General features: G+C 40.7%; 1 protein-coding gene across 2 annotated transcripts in view; it reads right to left on the bottom strand.

Annotated features, from left to right (window-relative positions):
* gpam (glycerol-3-phosphate acyltransferase, mitochondrial) overlaps positions 1 to 18,580 on the bottom strand; it is a 43,829-nt gene that overhangs the window by 4,452 nt on the left and 20,797 nt on the right. For both annotated transcript variants that reach the window (XM_062055591.1, XM_062055592.1), the window contains exons 9-17: positions 18,404 to 18,503; positions 15,877 to 16,089; positions 15,682 to 15,795; positions 9,035 to 9,120; positions 8,584 to 8,699; positions 8,086 to 8,156; positions 4,198 to 4,465; positions 2,423 to 2,580; positions 671 to 748 (exon numbers count right to left, since the gene is read on the bottom strand). In XM_062055591.1, coding sequence (XP_061911575.1) covers positions 671 to 748; positions 2,423 to 2,580; positions 4,198 to 4,465; positions 8,086 to 8,156; positions 8,584 to 8,699; positions 9,035 to 9,120; positions 15,682 to 15,795; positions 15,877 to 16,089; positions 18,404 to 18,503 — 1,204 coding nt within the window. The remainder of the gene's footprint in view (positions 1 to 670; positions 749 to 2,422; positions 2,581 to 4,197; positions 4,466 to 8,085; positions 8,157 to 8,583; positions 8,700 to 9,034; positions 9,121 to 15,681; positions 15,796 to 15,876; positions 16,090 to 18,403; positions 18,504 to 18,580) is intronic.

The raw sequence follows: 18,580 nt of genomic DNA, 5'->3' as shown, positions 1-18,580 counted from the left end.
ATATCCTTTACACACTGATGTCGCTTTTTGATGCAGTACCACCTGAGGGATGGAAGGTCCGTAATATCATCGCTTACATGCATTGATTTCTCCAGATTCTCTGAACATTTTGATGATATTACAGACCGTAGATGGTGAAATCCCTTAATTGCTTGCAATAGCTTGTTGAGAAATGTTGTTCTTTAACTGTTCAACAATTTGCTCGCGCATTTGTTCACAAAATGGTGACCTTCGCCCCATCCTTGTTTGTGAATGACTGAGCATTTCATGGAAGCTGCTTTTATACCCAATCACGGCACCCACCTGTTCCCAATTAGCCTGTTCACCTGTGGGATGTTCCAAATACGTGTTTGATGAGCATTCCTCAACTTTCTTTCTTTTTTGCCACTTTTGAAACATGTTGCAGGCATCAAATTCCGAATGAGGTATTATTTGCAAAAAATCAAGTTTTCCAGTTCGAACGTTAAGTATCTTGTCTTTGCAGTCTATTCAATTGAATATAAGTTGAAAAGGATTTGCAAATCATTGTATTCTGTTTTTATTTACCATTTACACAACGTGCCAACTTCACTGGTTTTGGGTTTTGTACTTTAGAGTAGTCAGTGTACAACTTGTATGGATTTAATATCCACCGAAAACCACTTAACACAATTTCTGCATTGAAACGGACCTCCGCCACGTAGAGGACTCCATATTGGATGAGGCGGGTCACTGCGTCGTGGAAAACCTGGTAAACAGTCTGACAGGGCTGAGGGACACAGAGAATGCTAATTAGTTGAATTCCGCTATTCAATGGCCCAGTTAGGAATCATAAAAACACACAGTACGTATAATAAAAAGAATAAATACTGAAGTATTGATACACTTTGTATATTAAAGATGCTAACATCTATCCAATGTAGGTCGACACATGCTAAGCTAATTATCCACATTTTAGTTCTGTACAGTGACAAAGCAAATTGGTGCAATTTTTTTTATAACATTTTATTTATCATAAGGGAACTTTGTCATTTTTTGCTGTATTTTGGCCGTGATATAGGTTTTGTTATTCATTAACACATTAATTTTTATAAGTTTTTCTTTCTTTTTTTTTTTTAAGTTAAATTTCAAAATTTCAATGTCCAATTCTTTCACAGGTGTACAAAACACTAGCAGTTATTCGATAATACCCCAAATCCAAACAGTGCTACCCGTTCATCAGTGTTAATTGGTTCCGGACATGACTGCAATAGATGAATTTCCACAAAGTAGGAATCATCAATTATGAATCGAATATTTTATTAGGTAGAGTATTAAACAGTTTATTACCTTCTACATACATTTTTCAACATTAGGAGAGCCCTCCAAACATGAAATAACACCCTTGAAGCACTTATAGTCTTTTAATCCAATATAGTACCATAATGCTGCTTGAGGCTCAGCTAATCGGTAGCCACGATACTAAACAGCGTAATGTGGTTTGGTCTCATCTAATAACCACGACTTCTCTAGTATTGTTATTTTTAGTTTATTCAGTCATTTTTATGCTTGAACATTTTGTAGAATATGTTTAAAAAAAATGTTTTTATATATCTGGTTATTATGTATGTATTGCATTGTTTACCAATAATTTGATTACAACAGTGAGTGATAAGAGCAATAAATTATAAACTCTACTTCTTCCTGCTCCTTTCTGGACACACAAAATGTTTATTTTTTATATTGCATTAATGTTTTTTTTACAAATTAAAATATTGTTTTGGAAATACTATTTTCTTATTCTATTTTGGATTTGTTGTGCCCCAAATAAATAATAAAATACAGAAACAATGTTTTTATTTTAACCCTTTGAAGGTCTTTTGTTTAAATTAAGTCACAGTATTCAATTTGTGTACATTTACATGACATTTACATAAAAAACATGTTTTGGATATTTTTGTTTCAGACTGGAGTTTGATCAATTTGAGAAAAAAAAAATTGCCGTTTTGTCCTGTTTGGCTATGATATCATTAAAATTTAATGTACCCAAAAGCGGTTAACAAATAATTTATTTTATTTTTACAATATCAAAAAATAGTTTACAGCATGTACCCCTGGTCATGCTACATTTGAGTATAAATAACAATATTTCTGCATAGAATGGCACACAATTTTGATGTTTTACGTCGTTTTAAATCATAAAAAGCCAATGAATCAAAATAACACATACCTGGGTCAAAATCAACATTAAACAGTTACATTCAATATGCTTTGTGTTTTTGTTATACTGTCATTGTGGAAGGGTAGATGGAGCTAAGGACGGAATGGGAAGAAGACAAAAAGCGGCAATTCTCTTCTTCTTGTGATAATTAGCAACATTCTACGATGTCATACTACTATCATATTTCTGCTATATGATGTGCTCATTTTGTGCAAGTCCTGAGCTATCCAGACAAGAACTTACAGAGGCCACGGTCACCTCATTGACCAGGAAGTGTGAGAGGCCGGCGGCTTTGCGGATGAGCTTCTCCTGACTGAGAGGGAAGCCGGCGGCGCCGCTCGCCGGCTTACCCAACTCTGATTCCACCACCTGCTCTCGCTGCAGTGACAGGATGCTGCAGGCTGCACGCACATAAATACAAGTCCGCATCAGCGATGACAGGGGGGACAGAACCATACTTGCCAACCCTCCCGAATTTTCCGGGAGACTCACGAATTTCAGTGCCTCTCCCGAAAATCTCCCGGGACAACCATTCTCCCGAATTTCTCCCGATTTCCAGCCGGACAACATTATTGGGGGCGTGCCTTAAAGGCACTGCCTTTAGCGTCCTCTCTCACCTGAAAAGGAGACTATTATATATGTCTCCGTTATCCATAGGTTTATCTATAACCCATAAAGTAGGCAGGCACGGAGCTATTTCTCAGCGTGTGTTTACTCCAGCCGGCACGTTAATACACTGACACACAACATCCGGATTCCCATCATGCATTGCTTCAAAACTACGGCAAGTAGTAATGTCCAAAATTTCCAGCCGGACAACTATTGGGGGCGTGCCTTAAAGGCACTGCCTTTAGCGTTCTCTCTCACCTGAAAAGGAAACTATTATATATGTCTCCGTTATCCATAGGTTTATCTATAACCCATAACACGGTGGCCGAATGGATATAGTCACTCATGAACGGTCAGAGAAGCACAAGGCGGCAGCAACGCAGCACCGGTCACAGCCCAGTATTATGGGCCACCTTGCTAAATGGAGACCCGAGGGTGTAACATATGCCGAGACAAAGATGGCTATGCTGATAGCTGCAAGAAACATCCCGTTCTCATCTGCGGATGTTTTCAACAAATTTGTGAAGGATATGTTCCCGGATTCAGAGATCGCTTGCCAGTACTCAAATGGCAGAACAAAGGCTACTCAAATAGTGAAAGGTAAGTGTTATATTTTTTTTAAAAGTAAGCAGCAAGTACAGTACAGTTAGTAGAACAACTGTGTTTTCATTACTGTGTACTGTACTATATATATATATATATATACACTACCGTTCAAAAGTTTGGGGTCACCCAAACAATTTTGTGGAATAGCCTTCATTTCTAAGAACAAGAATAGACTGTCAAGTTTCAAATGAATGTTCTCTTTTTCTGGCCATTTTGAGCGTTTAATTGACCCCACAAATGTGATGCTCCAGAAACTCAATCTGCTCAAAGGAAGGTCAGTTTTGTAGCTTCTGTAACGAGCTGAACTGTTTTCAGATGTGTGAACATGATTGCACAAGGGTTTTCTAATCATCAGTTAGCCTTCTGAGCCAATGAGCAAACATTGTACCATTAGAACACTGGAGTGATAGTTGCTGGAAATGGGCCTCTATACACCTATGTAGATATTGCACCAAAAACCAGACATTTGCAGCTAGAATAGTCATTTACCACATTAGCAATGTATAGAGTGTATTTCTTTAAAGTTAAGACTAGTTTAAAGTTATCTTCATTGAAAAGTACAGTGCTTTTCCTTCAAAAATAAGGACATTTCAATGTGACCCCAAACTTTTGAACGGTAGTGTATATATATAAGAAATACTTGAATTTCAGTGAATTCTAGCTATAAATATACTCCTCCCCCCTTAACCCAGCCCCCCGGCCGCGCCCACCCTGACCACGCCCCCCCAATCTCCCGAATTCGGAGGTCTCAAGGTTGGCAAGTATGGGCGGAACCCCTGAGGAGTCAAGAGGAGACGACGTACCGATGATGGCGTCGGGAATGAAGACGTGGAACAGGCCGTTGCTGTAGAAGTTGAGCTCGAAGAGCGCTGGCACCGTCGGGCTGGGCGCGATGGTGAACTCGCCGTTGCGGTTGGCGCTGCTGGTGACGGCGATGCAGTTCTCCAGGAGGTGCAGGGCCCGCATCACCACGTCCTCGGAATTGCCCGAGAAGCCTAGATCGAAGTCCCGCGACAGGATCTCCTCCTTCATGTTGAAGAAGTCCTCCACCAGCTTGGACAGCGCCACACCCTGCGGCGGAGACAAGCTCACTGTTACACGAACAACACTGTTCATTGAAACACAAACCACACATTCACCTGACATACAGCTTCCTACGGTCGTCGGGTGTGAATTAAAACACTGGCATGAATGGGTGTGGCTGTGGGCAACCTCCTGATGCGCTTTTAAATTAAAGCTGGGATAGGTCAATCTTGTGCCACAGGGCAGAATTCACAATGTAAATCCCGCCCCCTACTCTGCGCACCTCGCTGATAGTCCCTCCCAGTCTCCTCCTCTCTGGAAGTGCACAATATCGCGCGCGAGCGCTGTACGTGCACACGCATAGGTTGTTGACAGTTTGAAATTGCATTGAAGGATCCCCTAGATTGTATTTTGTTGCAAAAAATAAATGTCGTCGTCACAGGTTTTTTTTAAACTCTGATTATGAACTACTCATTTATGTTGCTAAACTGTAATATTGCCATATATTATACAAGATTTAGAAAAAATCTAAATGCTAAAACCACAAACTATCTTTGCTTACAATACACAGAACAGCAATCGTGTGACTATCAGACACACACAATATTGGAAAATGGAACATTAGATTACCTGTCTAGAAGGAAAACAGCCACTTGTGCGTCCAAAGTTAGTCCAAGAGTGTGAGTGAATTATATTCAGAAAGCACTTTTTTCTCTAGTGACTCAAAGTGCTTAACATAGTGAAAACCCATGATCTACATCTTTAAGCTACATTTAAAGCAGTGTGGTTGGCACTGGGAGCAGGTGGGTCAAGTGTCTTGCCGAAGGACACAACTGCTGTGACTAGGATGGTGGAAGCGGGAATTGAACCTGAAACCCTTAAGTTGCTGGCACAACCGCTCTACCAACCGAGCAACGCCCTCAAGACTAGCCCGCAATGCCCTTCTACTTGAATACGCGGACCAATATTTATTCGAGTTTTGGCTCTTCTTTGTTTTGTTTTTTTAGATGTACACTGTCTTTCTTCTCTTCCTACGATTTCCTCTTTTTGGGTATTTTAGCAGTATATGCTGTAACAGCAAGCGCAGGTATCGCAATCTTTCCAGATGGGTGTTTGGCAGCCGTGCTTTACGGCAAACAAGTTCACACCTTGCACGTGCTTCACTGTATATAGCGTCAGCCAATGTGGAGGCTCCTTCGTGGGCTCTGCTCACCCTTTCCTTTCTCTAAATCCTGTGATTGGATCTGGAGGGGTTGACTGCCCAGTAGACAAATTAGTTCGTTTTGTGGGATTTTATTGACTAAAATACAAAACCCAAAACCAGTGAAGTCGGCACGTTACGTAAATCGTTAAAAAAAAAAAAAAAAAATACAATGATTTGCATATCCTTTTCATCTTATATTCATTCGAATATACTGCAAATACAATATATTTAATTTAAATTAAAAATAAACTTTGCACTGACAGAACTTTGTTTAGGTCTGATGCAATCACACGAGACAGTTTTATGTCACACCATCGTGACTCTCCTTATGTGCCTTATGTGTTTTGGCAAACTGCCTGCTCGCCCTTCCTCCCCTTTACATTGGCAGGGAATGTTAAATGGAATTAATCAATGAGGCAATCGAAGCGCCCCAAGTACATTTAAATTGGCTGTTAGCGCGAGCAAATTCCATTACTGCTAAAAGGTGCCAGTGCAAGACCAGGCTATATACAAAACTACTGAGGACAGCCAGTAAGCCCCATATTACCCTTGATTGTTTGGCTAGACTTACCGTAAAAATGTGGTGCATTCAGTGACGCTCTAGAACGGGGGTCGGCAACCCGCGGCTCTTTAGCGCCGCCCTAGTGGCTCTCTGGGGCTTTTTAAAAAATTTATGAAAAATGGAAAAAGGTGAGGGAAAAAAAAATATTTTTTGTTTTAATATGGTTTCTGTAGGAGGACAAACATGACACAAACCTCCCTAATTGTTAGAAATCACACTGTTTATATTAAACATGCTTCACTGATTCAAGTATTTGGCGAGCGCCGTTTTGTCCTACTAATTTTGGCGGTCCTTGAACTCACGGTAGTTTGTTTACATGTATAACTTTCTCCGACTTTCTAGGACGTGTTTTATGCCACTTCTTTTTCTGTCTCATTTTGTCCACCAAACTTTTAATGTTGTGCGTGAATGCACAAAGGTGAGTTTTGTTGATGTTATTGACTTGTGTGGAGTGCTAATCAGGCATATTTGGTCAGTGCATGACTGCAAGCTAATCGATGCTAACATGCTATTTAGGCATATTATGTACATATTGCATCATTATGCCTCATTTGTAGGTATATTTGAGGTCATTTAGTTTCCTTTAAGTCCTCTTAATTCAATTTATATCTCATGACACACTATCTGTATGTTATATGGCTTTTATTTTTTTGCGGCTCCAGACAAAATTTGTTTTTTGTATTTTTGGTCCAATATGGCTCTTTCAACATTTTGGGTTGCCGACCCCTGCTCTAGAAACACACACTCTAAGGCTCTTGGTGACTTGGGTTGTTTGCAGTGTGTCCAAACAGAAAGTGAGTGATAAATTGTAATACAAGCGAGAAAGTGTATGAAACAAGACATCATTTTGATGAACATTTTTCGCCTAAAAGTGATTCATAGTAGAACCTGGGCATATACAGTGGAACCTCAACGGGGTTCGTAAATCTAAACATTTGTATAGTGAAGCACATTTCTCCATAGGAATCAAATTAAATATGAATAATGGATTACACAGTCTTGACAAAAGTCCATATTTTAGTAAAGGTTTGTAAACTTTGAACACAATACAAAGTGCTATATAGTACTGTATATAAAACAAACATGACAAGGAGGTGATGGTTCAACTATCTCCATATCCACAAGACAAAACCGCAATTGCAAGCTAAACTGTCACATCAAATCACAAAAATCCTTAACTATATCCACCATATTGCTACAATAATAAACATTTTAAAAAGTAAAATCTACTTTTAATGCCATCTGAAGCTGACGAGAGGAAAGAGAGGAGCAGACAGAGAGGGTAGTACGGGGGGTGGAGGGGCGGTGTGTGTGTGTGCTTGCAAGAGACACCACTGAACGAGAGACAGTCTCCTTCGCTGTGATATAAGACCATTTTGGCATCTTTTTCAAGAAAAATCCGGTCTCATCACAATTAAAAACCTGCTGTGGTACGAAAGCGGCTTTTGTCTATCTCTTCAATACGAGCAAGCACAAAATTAATAAATGTTTGTACACAGAAAAAGGGTTTACACACAATGGCATATTATTTGGCTTGATCTAATTGTTTGTAAATAAAAGTTTGCAAAAAGAGGGGATTGTGAATCTAAGTTCCACCGTAGAAACCACTGTAATGTTTCCAATTATTGCCTGCTGCCAATCAAAGCTTGTCTTATTTGTGCTTTAACACAGCATGACACATGTACACATGCACCAAAGTACCAGCAGGGGGGGCTAACGTGTAAAACAGCAGCACCTGTTGGTACTTAAGTTGATTACCAGGCAGAAATATGTGACATTTGTTTCACCTTGGGCAGTGTGAAGCACGGACAAGGGCAGGGGAGGTGGATTAATTCAAATAAATATTAAAAAAAAGTGAAAGAAAATTATAAAGTGTGTACATGTAAAATTGCCAGACTCTACCTGTCTGTGTCTGTAGAGCAGCAAACAGGCCACGATGTGGGTGGACATGATGGCAGAGGACTTGTTAGCTGCTGTGGGGGAAGATACAAAGAATAATGAACAACACAATATAGTGCAATTAAGTCATGCGTTTCCGATGATTATGAATGCAAAAATGTGTATGATTAGTGGTTAAGCAGGTTGTATCGAGCGAGGGAGTGATGACGAGCGAGGGGTTACTCCAGGTCGTTGAAAGCATAGCACATTTGAAGGGATGAAAAGGCACCGGTGCTGCATTCCAACCCCTTGTTGGGCCCCTCCCCTTCCTCCTATTGGCTGAAAACAACATGCCATACCATGGAGGCCTTGTGATTGGCTGTGGGGATAAGGGCGAGGAAGAAAAGTGGGCAAGTGTAGGAGAATGCAGATGAATGAGCTGGGGAGAAGCCGTATCCGCTGCTGCTGCTAAAAGCGCCGGTGCTGTGTGTACACTTTGTGCGATTAAAACGGGCTCCTTACTGAAAAGCACGTGCTTGGCGAGGTTGTTGATGAGATGCCGTCGACAGAGGTCTTCAGGAAGCTCTCTGTCTTGTTGGGCCTCCTCCTCCCTGTGATCAAACAGTTGAGCGTCTGGCCTGCGGGCCGACAACAATTGTTATTATGGCGCTTTGCAATGCACCGCGTCCGAGCAAGAGCTAATATTTTGCTTTTCTCATGTGGCCAAATAAGGGAAAAAAAACATAACATGGCAGCTGCACTCAGCGGTGTGGTATTGTGTAACTGTTATTAGTTTATTCGGAGGGGGAAAGAGGGGCGCTGTGAACTGAAGTGACTCCCTCTAATGTCAACTCAAGTGCTGTGCACAAATGTCAAATGACAGAGCCTGCTGTGAGGGAGTGTCAGAGCGGGGCTGGGCTGGGCTGTTCATATTTATTTTATTTTAGGAATTGTATTGTTGTGCAATACTTACTGCGCATCTATAATGATGGGCATCAAGGCGTGCTCCAGGGAGACTGGTAGCGGAATGTGGCGGCTTCTCTGGCTGTCCAGGTATTCCTATGTGCAACACATTAATAGCTATTATAATCATGCTCTATTTACACAGCAAAAGCAAGCACTTCTTAGTCCCTCCAGGATTTCGCTAGGTTTTTGTGACACTTGCAGCCGAAAATGTCTGAATTTGCAGCAGCTTTTCCAGGAATTTGCAGCAAAAGTCACAATCTTTTGAGGCTTAATGAACTTGTGATTGTATGCATTTGTTATCCATGTTTTAACTGTTCTTTGTAACTTTAATTTTGAAAAAAGCACAAGATTTCAACAAAAACTGGAAAACAAACACTGTATTGATGTTTGACTTGTTTTATACCAGACATTAGATGGAGGCTAACCAGTATCTCTTAGGGCTCTGGTTCACTCTCCCATCCTGATTGATTGAAACTTTTATTAGTAGGTTGCACAGTGAAGTACATATTCCGTACAATTGACCACTAAATGGTAACAGCCGAATAAGTTTTTCAACTTGTTTAAGTCGGGGTCCACTTAAATTGATTCATCCATCCATTTTCTACCGCTTATTCCCTTTTGGGGTCGCGGGGGGGCGCTGGAGCCTATCTCAACTACAATCGGGCGGAAGGCGGGGTACACCCTGGACAAGTCGCCACCTCATCGCAGGGCTTAAATTGATTCATGATACAGATATATACTATCAAATATATACTGACATCATAATACAGTCATCACACAAGATAATCATCAGAGTATATACATTGAATTATTTACATTATTTACAATCCGGGGTGTGGGATATGGGGGGGGGGGGGGGGTTAGGTTTGGTTGGTATCAACACTTCTGTCATCAACAATCAGCATCAACAATTGCATCATCAGAGAAATGGACATTGAAACAGTGTAGGTCTGACTTGGTAGGATATGTACAGCAAGTAGTGGACAGAGAGAGAGAGAGAGAGAGAGAGAGAGAGAGGGAGAGAGAGAGAGAGAGAGAGAGAGAGAGATCAGAAAGCATAAGAAAAAGTATCTACATTTGATTATTTACAATCCGGGGAGGGTGTTAGTTTAGGGTTGAAGTTGCCTGGAGGTGTACTTTTGTTGCGGTTTTGAAGGAGGATAGAGATGCACTTTCTTTTACACCTGTTGGGAGCGCATTCCACTTTGATGTGGCATAGAAAGAGAATGAGTTAAGACCTTTGTTAGTTCGGAATCTGGGTTTAACGTGGTTAGTGGAGCTCCCCCTGGGGTTATGGCGGTCATTAAGGAAGTAGTTTGACATGTACTTCGGTATCAGGGAGGTGTAGCGGATTTTATAGACTAGGCTCAGTGCAAGTTGTTTTACTCTGTCCTCCACCTTGAGCCAGCCCACTTTAGAGAAGTGGGTAGGAGTGAGGTGTGATCTGGGGTGGAGGTCTAAAAGTAATCTGACTAGCTGGTTCTGGGATGTTTGGAGTTTAGATTTGAGGGTTTTGGAGGTGCTAGGGTACCAGGAGGTGAATGCGTAATCGAAAAAGGGTTGAACGAGAGTTCCCGCCAGAATCCTCATGGTGCTTTTGTTGACCAGAGAGGAGATTCTATAGAGAAATCTCATTCGTTGGTTGACCTTTTTGATTACCTTCGTTGCCATTTTATCACAGGAAAGGTTAGCCTCTAGAATGGAACCTAGGTAGGTGACCTCATCTTTCCTGGTGATAACAATGTCACCCACATTTATAGTGAAATCATTGACTTTCTTAAGGTTGATGTGGGACCCAAACAGGATGGATTCCGTTTTACCCAAGTGTATGGACAGCTTGTTGTCAGCGAGCCAGGTGCAAGTTCTACGGAGTTCAGCACTGAGGATTTTCTCCACCTGTGACTTGTCCTTGTCTGATACCAGCAGGGCCGAGTCATCCGCAAACAAGAACAATTCACAGTCGCGTGCTGATGACAAGTCGTTTATGTACATTAGGAACAGTAAAGACCCTAATATACTGCCTTGGGGGACTCCACAGCTTACTGATCGCCTCTACCACCTGCTCCCTCCCCTCCAAGTAAGATTGCATCCAGCTCCATGAGGTTTTGTCAAATCCGATTGCTCTGAGCTTATCCAACAGTATAGCGTGGTTAACGGTGTCAAAGGCCTTCTGAAGGTCCAGCATGACCATGCCGCAGTATTTTCCCGCGTCTACCTCATGTTTGATGTGGTCGGTCAGATAGAGAAGGCATGTGTCAGTGGAGTGGTTAGTTCTGAAGTCGGATTGGAATTTGTACATGAGTTTATTGGTGGCAAGGTAACTATCGACCTGTTCATAAACTATTTTCTCCATTACTTTCGAAATGGAACTGAGAATAGAAACAGGTCGGTAGTTGCCAGGTTCCAATTTGCTTCCTTTTTTAAAGAGGGGAGTTACTCCACTCTTTTATGTTGTCTTTTACAAAAAATCCAATCGTAAAAAACCTCATTCTGAATTTGGGTTCAGTTCAAGCGTTCAAGTCTTGCACCCATCACTGCTAATCATACTTTCCCTCCCTCCCGCTCTTGTTGATAGTGCCTTTAAGGATGGACAAGTCTGGGGATCAATATCATTAAAGATTTACACATTGACAGCACTTTTGCATGTTTCCAGCAACTTTGTTATACATTTTCACTCCCCAATCAACACTTTCTTAGACAGCTACAGATCCGCAGTTTTGTACATAATACTTTTCCCAGGTTTCCAAACTTACCTACTGACACAGTTTTAGATGCTTTTTTGACACCACTTCAGACTTTAATGCTAGGTTCACACCAACGGCGCTTTGACGGTGCTTTAAAGCGGCATGCAAAGCGGTGTTAAAGCGTAACAAAGCGTGATTAAAGCGTGAGGGTCGTAATGGATCGTGGGAAAGCTTGTAGTGAAGCGGGACATGCGGCAAGATCGGCAAAATTTTTTAAACGGTTTTAAAAAATTCGGCGCTCTGTCAAGAATGGAATAAAGCGTATCAAAGCGTGACAAAGCTCAGCAAAGCTTGACTCAAAGTGTAGGAAAGCTTAACAGATCTTGGTTCAAAGCGCGGACCCAGTCGCCACCGCATGCCACCAGACGACCCTCACGTTGGTGTGAACCTAGCATTACAAACGTTCGTAGCACCTCTTCCAAATGACGGCGCTTTGCTCGCCGCTTTAAAGCGCGGCTAGCGCCGTTGGTGTGAACCAGGCATAAAAGGACCAATTATATGCATTTACAATAACATTTTTAATTTACGCCCTGAGTCTCTGAAATCAATTAAGTCATTTTGGGAGAGTGACTTAGGAGTGACCCTATCTGAGGATAGCTGGACAGAGATTTTAAGTAGAGTTCATAAGTCATCTATTTGTGCTAGACACAGCCTTATTCAATGCAAGCTAATACATCCTACTTATTATACCAAGGTCCGACTGGCTAAGATGTATGACTGAATATCTGTATTATGTGATCCGTGTCAACATTCTCCAGCTAACTCAATACAACTCGTAACATTTACTATTGTGTAGGCTAATAGACTCATTGTGCTAATTTGGAAGACAACAGCGCCTCCTTTGCACACCCGCTGGATTAACGACGTATGTATATTCTCAAACCGGAGAAATTTGGCTGACATTGAACAGTTGTTCTGTGAAGTTTCAGGAAGTATGGGGTGGTTTCCTAAAATATGTAAAAGTGACTGATCTCAAATTTAACCAATTAAAAGGTAGATAATCAATGAGCCTTTTGTCTTCTTTTGTGTATTGCTGGGGACATTCAGGAGTGCAGTTGTCTGTGGCTTAATGTCAATATTTGCCTGTACTTTTTTGACTGATGCATTTTGTTTTCTAGTTTATTTTTTATGTTATTTTATGTATAATTTTTGTGGGGTACTTATTTGGGGGCGAAAAAAAGAACATTAGACATATGTTTAATTGTATTTCTGGACTGTCCTTGTGTGATTTATTTTTATTCCATATTTGTTTCCACTACCGCACCTTAAATTGGAGTCCTTAATCTCGTTATATGCAAATATAATGACAATAAAGTCCATTCTATTCTATATATTAAAAATCCAATAAACCAATGATTTTTTTTAAAGTAGACACTAAATCGGTAGTATTCAACCTAATTGTTTTTGGGGGCCATGTTTCTCGAAGCCAATTTTTATAGATTGGCCTTCTATATGTGCTGTGAACCTCTGGCCGGGGTTGATTAAAGCTATACATCTAGCATAAAACGTTAGCATACTAAAATTAGCTTGTTGTAATGGGAACCGTTAGCATACTTTCAAGATGGAGACAAGGCTCAAAAATCCATGAATTCCTAGTTTAAATGATCAAAATGACCTAAAATGCTAGCATGCATGATAGCATGATAACATAGGAAAAGTTAGCATTCTTTTAAGATGGCGGCAAGTATTAAAAATCACGGTGTTTAAGTTTGAAGGAATCAAATTAACTAAAATGCTAGCATAAAAATGTTAGCTCGCTAATATTAGCATGATAACATAGGAAAAGTTAGCATACTAAAATCCCGAATTCTCTCTTCACGATTACTCTTATTTTGTATATTCCGGAAAACCAGCAGTAGACATTTGAGTTTAGTTGGAGTTAAAAGACGCTGTCCTGTTTTTAAGGAGCCTCTGCAAAAAAACCTAGTCCAAGACCACCTCTATGACAGCACTCACGTTTTTAAGAATCTGCTGCAAAAATGTGAGTCTCTCAGAAGTTTTTTTAACTGAACTAGTGGGCCACCAGTTGTATAGCGCAAATAATGAAAAAGAGAGGACCTAAAATGGAACCTTGAGGAACACCACAAGTATAACTAAAGTAGTTAAACAAATGCCTAATGACTTCATTTGAAGTAAACAAGCTACAACAACACCTTAGTTACATAAATTACAATGCGATAAAAATGTTTAACTGCCAAAAAGGAGAGGACTTAAAGAGGTTTTTGATTGATTGATTGAGACTTTTATTAGTAGATTGCACAGTACAGTACATATTCCGTGCAATTGACCACTAAATGGTAACACCCAAATAAGTTTTTCAACTTGTTTAAGTCGGGGTCCACGTTAATCAATTCATGATACCTTGAGGAATGGCAAAGTTATGTAAATCATGAGTTTGGACCCCAGTGTTCCTTGTTTGCTAGCAAGGTTAAAATGTCAATGCAAGGATCTGCCAATGTGTTTACAGTGGTCCAAGTAATTCTATACAACAGGAGCACTCTTGTCTTTTTATGAATTTGCTTGTCTCTGGACCAGTACGGTGTCATTCCTGGGCCGGATTTGGCCCCTAGGGCGCCAGTCGAATAGCCTGCACTAGATGAAACTAGATTTAAAATCAAATACTCAAGAGCTGATTGTCAAATTACAGCACTGTTAACTAATAATTATAATAATCAATTATAATTACACAAAGGAGGCTTTGTTATTGTTCGCGGTCTGCTGTCATGTCTTTCACAATTTGCAGACTTTCTCCATGTATTGTTTACGCTTGAAGAATGTTTGTCTCAAGCATTCATTTACGTTCCAACGTATTCCCCACCACTCACCACTTTAAGAGCATCTAAAAATTGTTGAGAGCAATCTGTAGCGATACGAGACACTTTAACATCTCTGTCATTTAAATGTTGCCTATTTTCTAGGTTAGCATTGCATATGAAAAGCATTTCTTAGTCAGATCTTTTAAAAAGGTACACCCCCACAAGGTCTCTGAGGTCAACTGATCAGTTTATTCTTGTCGTCCCAAAAACCCGTTTAAAATCCAGAGGTGATCGTGCATTTTCTGCTGTGGCTCCAAAACTTTGGAACAATATCCCTCTTGCTATTCGGACGGCTCCCTCTTTAATGAGTTTTAAATCATGTCTTAAAACATATTTTTACTCTTTGGCTTTTAAACCAGCATGAGAATTGTGTGATTTTAGTCTATTTTATTTTCTCTGATGTATTTGATGTGTTTATTATTTTTATAGTTAAATGTATTATATTACTGAATCTTCTAGTCTTAACTTCTGTGCAGCACTTTGTGAAACTTATATTGTTTTTTTGAAATGTGCTATAGAAATAAAGTGGATTGGATTAGTTATATGAATACACGTAAAATGTTTATATACCACATTACCCAGAAGGCTTAGCGTTGTAGGTGGAACATTAAGTACAGTAGGTCTGAGCTATGGGGGAGAAAAACAATTGTGTCATTTGAGCAATAAATAGTTGATATACTGTTATGCATTGTTGTTCCTGCTTCATTTACACAAGAAACAAACATATGTTTTGCAGTTTACATGCGCAATTGGAGGCGGCTCAGTGACAAATTACAATAGCCAATATGAGGCCGATTGGCCAAAATGTGCGGAAAATTTAAGTCGTTGGACAAAGTCCACGCATAAGTCGTTGGGATTGGTTTAATTAGTGTGAATTGGCGCAATTGGAACAACGCAAATTCCTGGAGGGACTGACAAGAAAACACAAAATGAATGAAAACACACAAAAAAAAAGAAAATAAGGATGGTACGAGCAGTCTAAAATTCATAAATTGATTCAAAACAAACCAATGCTATGGTTTGTTTATAGTTACATTTGCGCAGTTCAACATGTCCGAAAAGGAGTAGGAAGAAGCAGAAAATGGCCTTCTCACCTTTAGAGAAAAAGGTTGGTTAAAATCTACTCGGACGCAGCCGTAGTTCTTCCTCAGCATCCGGAAGACGCCACACGCTATCCCCCACAGGCTCTCGTTCTTCTTGGGCTTGCCCTGTCCGCGTTGGAAGACATTTTCATCAACATCCTAAAATTTCCTCCAAAGTCGCACCTAAAACAACAAAACAATCCTCACCAGCTGCTCGCTGTTGTAGTTGCCCTCAATGATGCGGTCGTATGAGATGCCGACCGGCACCACCAGCACGTCGCCGATGGAGCCCGTGCTCAGTGCGTCCACCACGATGGAGAGCATTCCCGCGCGCGCCGTCGACGGCTTGCCGCTGCGGGAGCGCGTGCCCTCCAGGTAAACCTCCAAGAACTGCTGCTGGCGTAACAGCTCCTCCGTGTACTGGAGGACACACCATTTTATATCAGAAGGCCAGCAGAGGCAGACGTTGTTTACGTGGAGAGGTCAAAGGTTAGTCATATCCGTAGGGGCGCTTCAACATGAGAGAGTATAGTGAGCTGGAAACACGCCAATGCAGTGTTGTGTAACTACAGCAGGCCGTCTCCTGCTGTCTAGGGACTTTTGCACAGGAGATGCTCTGTCCTTAAATAGACCCTCAGCTTTCTGTCAGCTGCCAAGACTAGCGGCCTTAATTACATTCATGAGGCTTTCTTTGGTTTGGCTTGCAGCCATTTCTGTAAGACATACACATATATATTAGACTGAGTACAGCATCTCACTAAACTGCACACACCCCTCACAATTTAAGAAACAATACTACGGAAATGAAACTTGGATGTACTTTATTTAGAAGAACTAGTACAGCTTGTATTGCAGTTAGGGCTGGTAACCAAATTGGGTACTTTTATAGCCACCGAACAAATTCCGTCCGTACTACCGGGTATCAATTCACGTAAAATCATACGGTGCCATATTTCAGAACCTTTGTTGTCACATCCAGCTGCAGACTCGGCAGGCTCAAACACCTGGGGAGGCAGAGAATCACTCAAGCTGCACTAAGAGCAGACTATGCCAAATTGCCTCTAGGTTGACACTTTTAATGCTAAAGTACGCATGATAAAATGTAAAGCACGGCTTCACTTTTCCAAAATGTGCTGGCTAGATGCTCTTTTGCATTAGCTTTTCCATATTTATGCTATTGATTAGCATTAGCGATTTTACATAGCGTCAACACCTGCAAATTTGGTAATCAAAACAACTAAGATGCAGGTTACAATCAAACAACAAATGTGTATTAAGTACAATACTTAAAAGTATAAACATGTTCACAAAAGACTAAAACGACAATAATGGCAAAGACTACTCCCTAGCAAGGTAAAACACCATAGTGTCTACACTCTTGGCCTCTAAAGTCTTGGAATTACAACTGCATGCAAAGTTGGAAATGACTCAGAAATTTGATTTAAAAAAATCACGATATAACAAGTGGATCACACAGTTATCATAATCAGTTAATTTTTAAATGTTACATTCAAACTTAGTTGTTATCCTTAAAGAATAAACCTTTATTATTACACACACAAGTAGCAAAAACTGCTACCAGTATCGATTACCAGGTACCGGGAATTGGTACTGTATCAGTTCAAATGTGAAAGGTCCCTTTCCCTAATAGCAGTACAGTACTACCCGTTTTGGTATGCCCCACTTTTTGTATGATTTGGTTTGCGGCTCAAATTTTCGCAGAAGTTTTGCCCCTGTTGTGTAGTCCGTCTTGGTTACGTTACGGCTAAACATTTCGCATAACAAAATAGTACGCTTGCCTGCGGCTTATGACTGCAGAATAACCCACCCATAAGGTCCAAAGAAAGTTGCACATTGTGTTTGGGTGCCTTATCTTGTTGGAAAACAGCCATGCGGTTTCTCAAGGGAGGGGATCAAGCTACCTTCACCATGTCACAGCACATGTTGGATCTCCAGTTTCTTAATGAACCATAGCTCTATCAGTACTGGTAGCACTCATGTAACCTCAGATCACCATACGTGACTAGTCAATTATCTTGCTTCTCACTATGACAAGACTACTGTGTTGAGTCATTTTTGGTGAATAGTAAATATATGTAGTATTGCTATACAAGCTGCACGCTGACTACTCGAAAGTACATCCAAGTGTACTTTCTACAGTATCATGCCTTGAGAAGATATACTGTATAAAAAGGCTTGAGTATAGGGACAAGTGAAAGTTCATGTAGATACAAAGTAGGCCATTATTACACGCACACACAGGCACGCATTCATACACATGTTGTCAATTGATAGCACTTATCTTAAAAGGACAACACACACTTATTTTGGCGGGGCAATGTACAATGTGGTGTGTATTCCATTTCTTACACACAATGCCACAATTAAATAAAACTAGTAAAACCCACTAATCCTGACCGACCGCCGTATTCAGGGCACATTTTTCCAATCTTGCAGGTTTGTGGAATGCTACAAGTAGCTTAGCATTTACAATCCACCACATTGACTACGGCATTGTTGAAATGAGATGCAACTTTGTGTATCAGGAAGTGGATTTGCACACAAGGTGGGGACCAATGAAATGGTTATCATCATGACAAGATTGCGTGGTTAGGAGTCCACCAAATGTTACACGTTCGCAAGCAACTTGGTCAAAAGTATCGGCACACCAGGAAGTTAACACTGCCGCGAAAAAAGGAAGACCTATTAGATTCTGAACCGATTCAAAACTCACGGCGTATAAGAGCGATCTGTACAAAATGTCTTTCTTCCCATCGCCGGACTCTTCCATTTTCCGCCGTATGAAGAATCCTCCCAGTTTACGGATGAGGGTGCTGAAAAATATAAACGGAAACAGGTAGAACAGATTTGATGTTTGTCTGTGCTCATGAGTAAATATCACCGTGATGCC

Source organism: Entelurus aequoreus, linkage group LG08, assembly GCF_033978785.1.
Source record: "Entelurus aequoreus isolate RoL-2023_Sb linkage group LG08, RoL_Eaeq_v1.1, whole genome shotgun sequence".
In the NCBI taxonomy this organism is placed as follows: domain Eukaryota; kingdom Metazoa; phylum Chordata; class Actinopteri; order Syngnathiformes; family Syngnathidae; genus Entelurus; species Entelurus aequoreus.
Note: the sequence above shows the minus strand (reverse complement) of the source record. Positions and strands in the feature narration are given on the sequence as shown.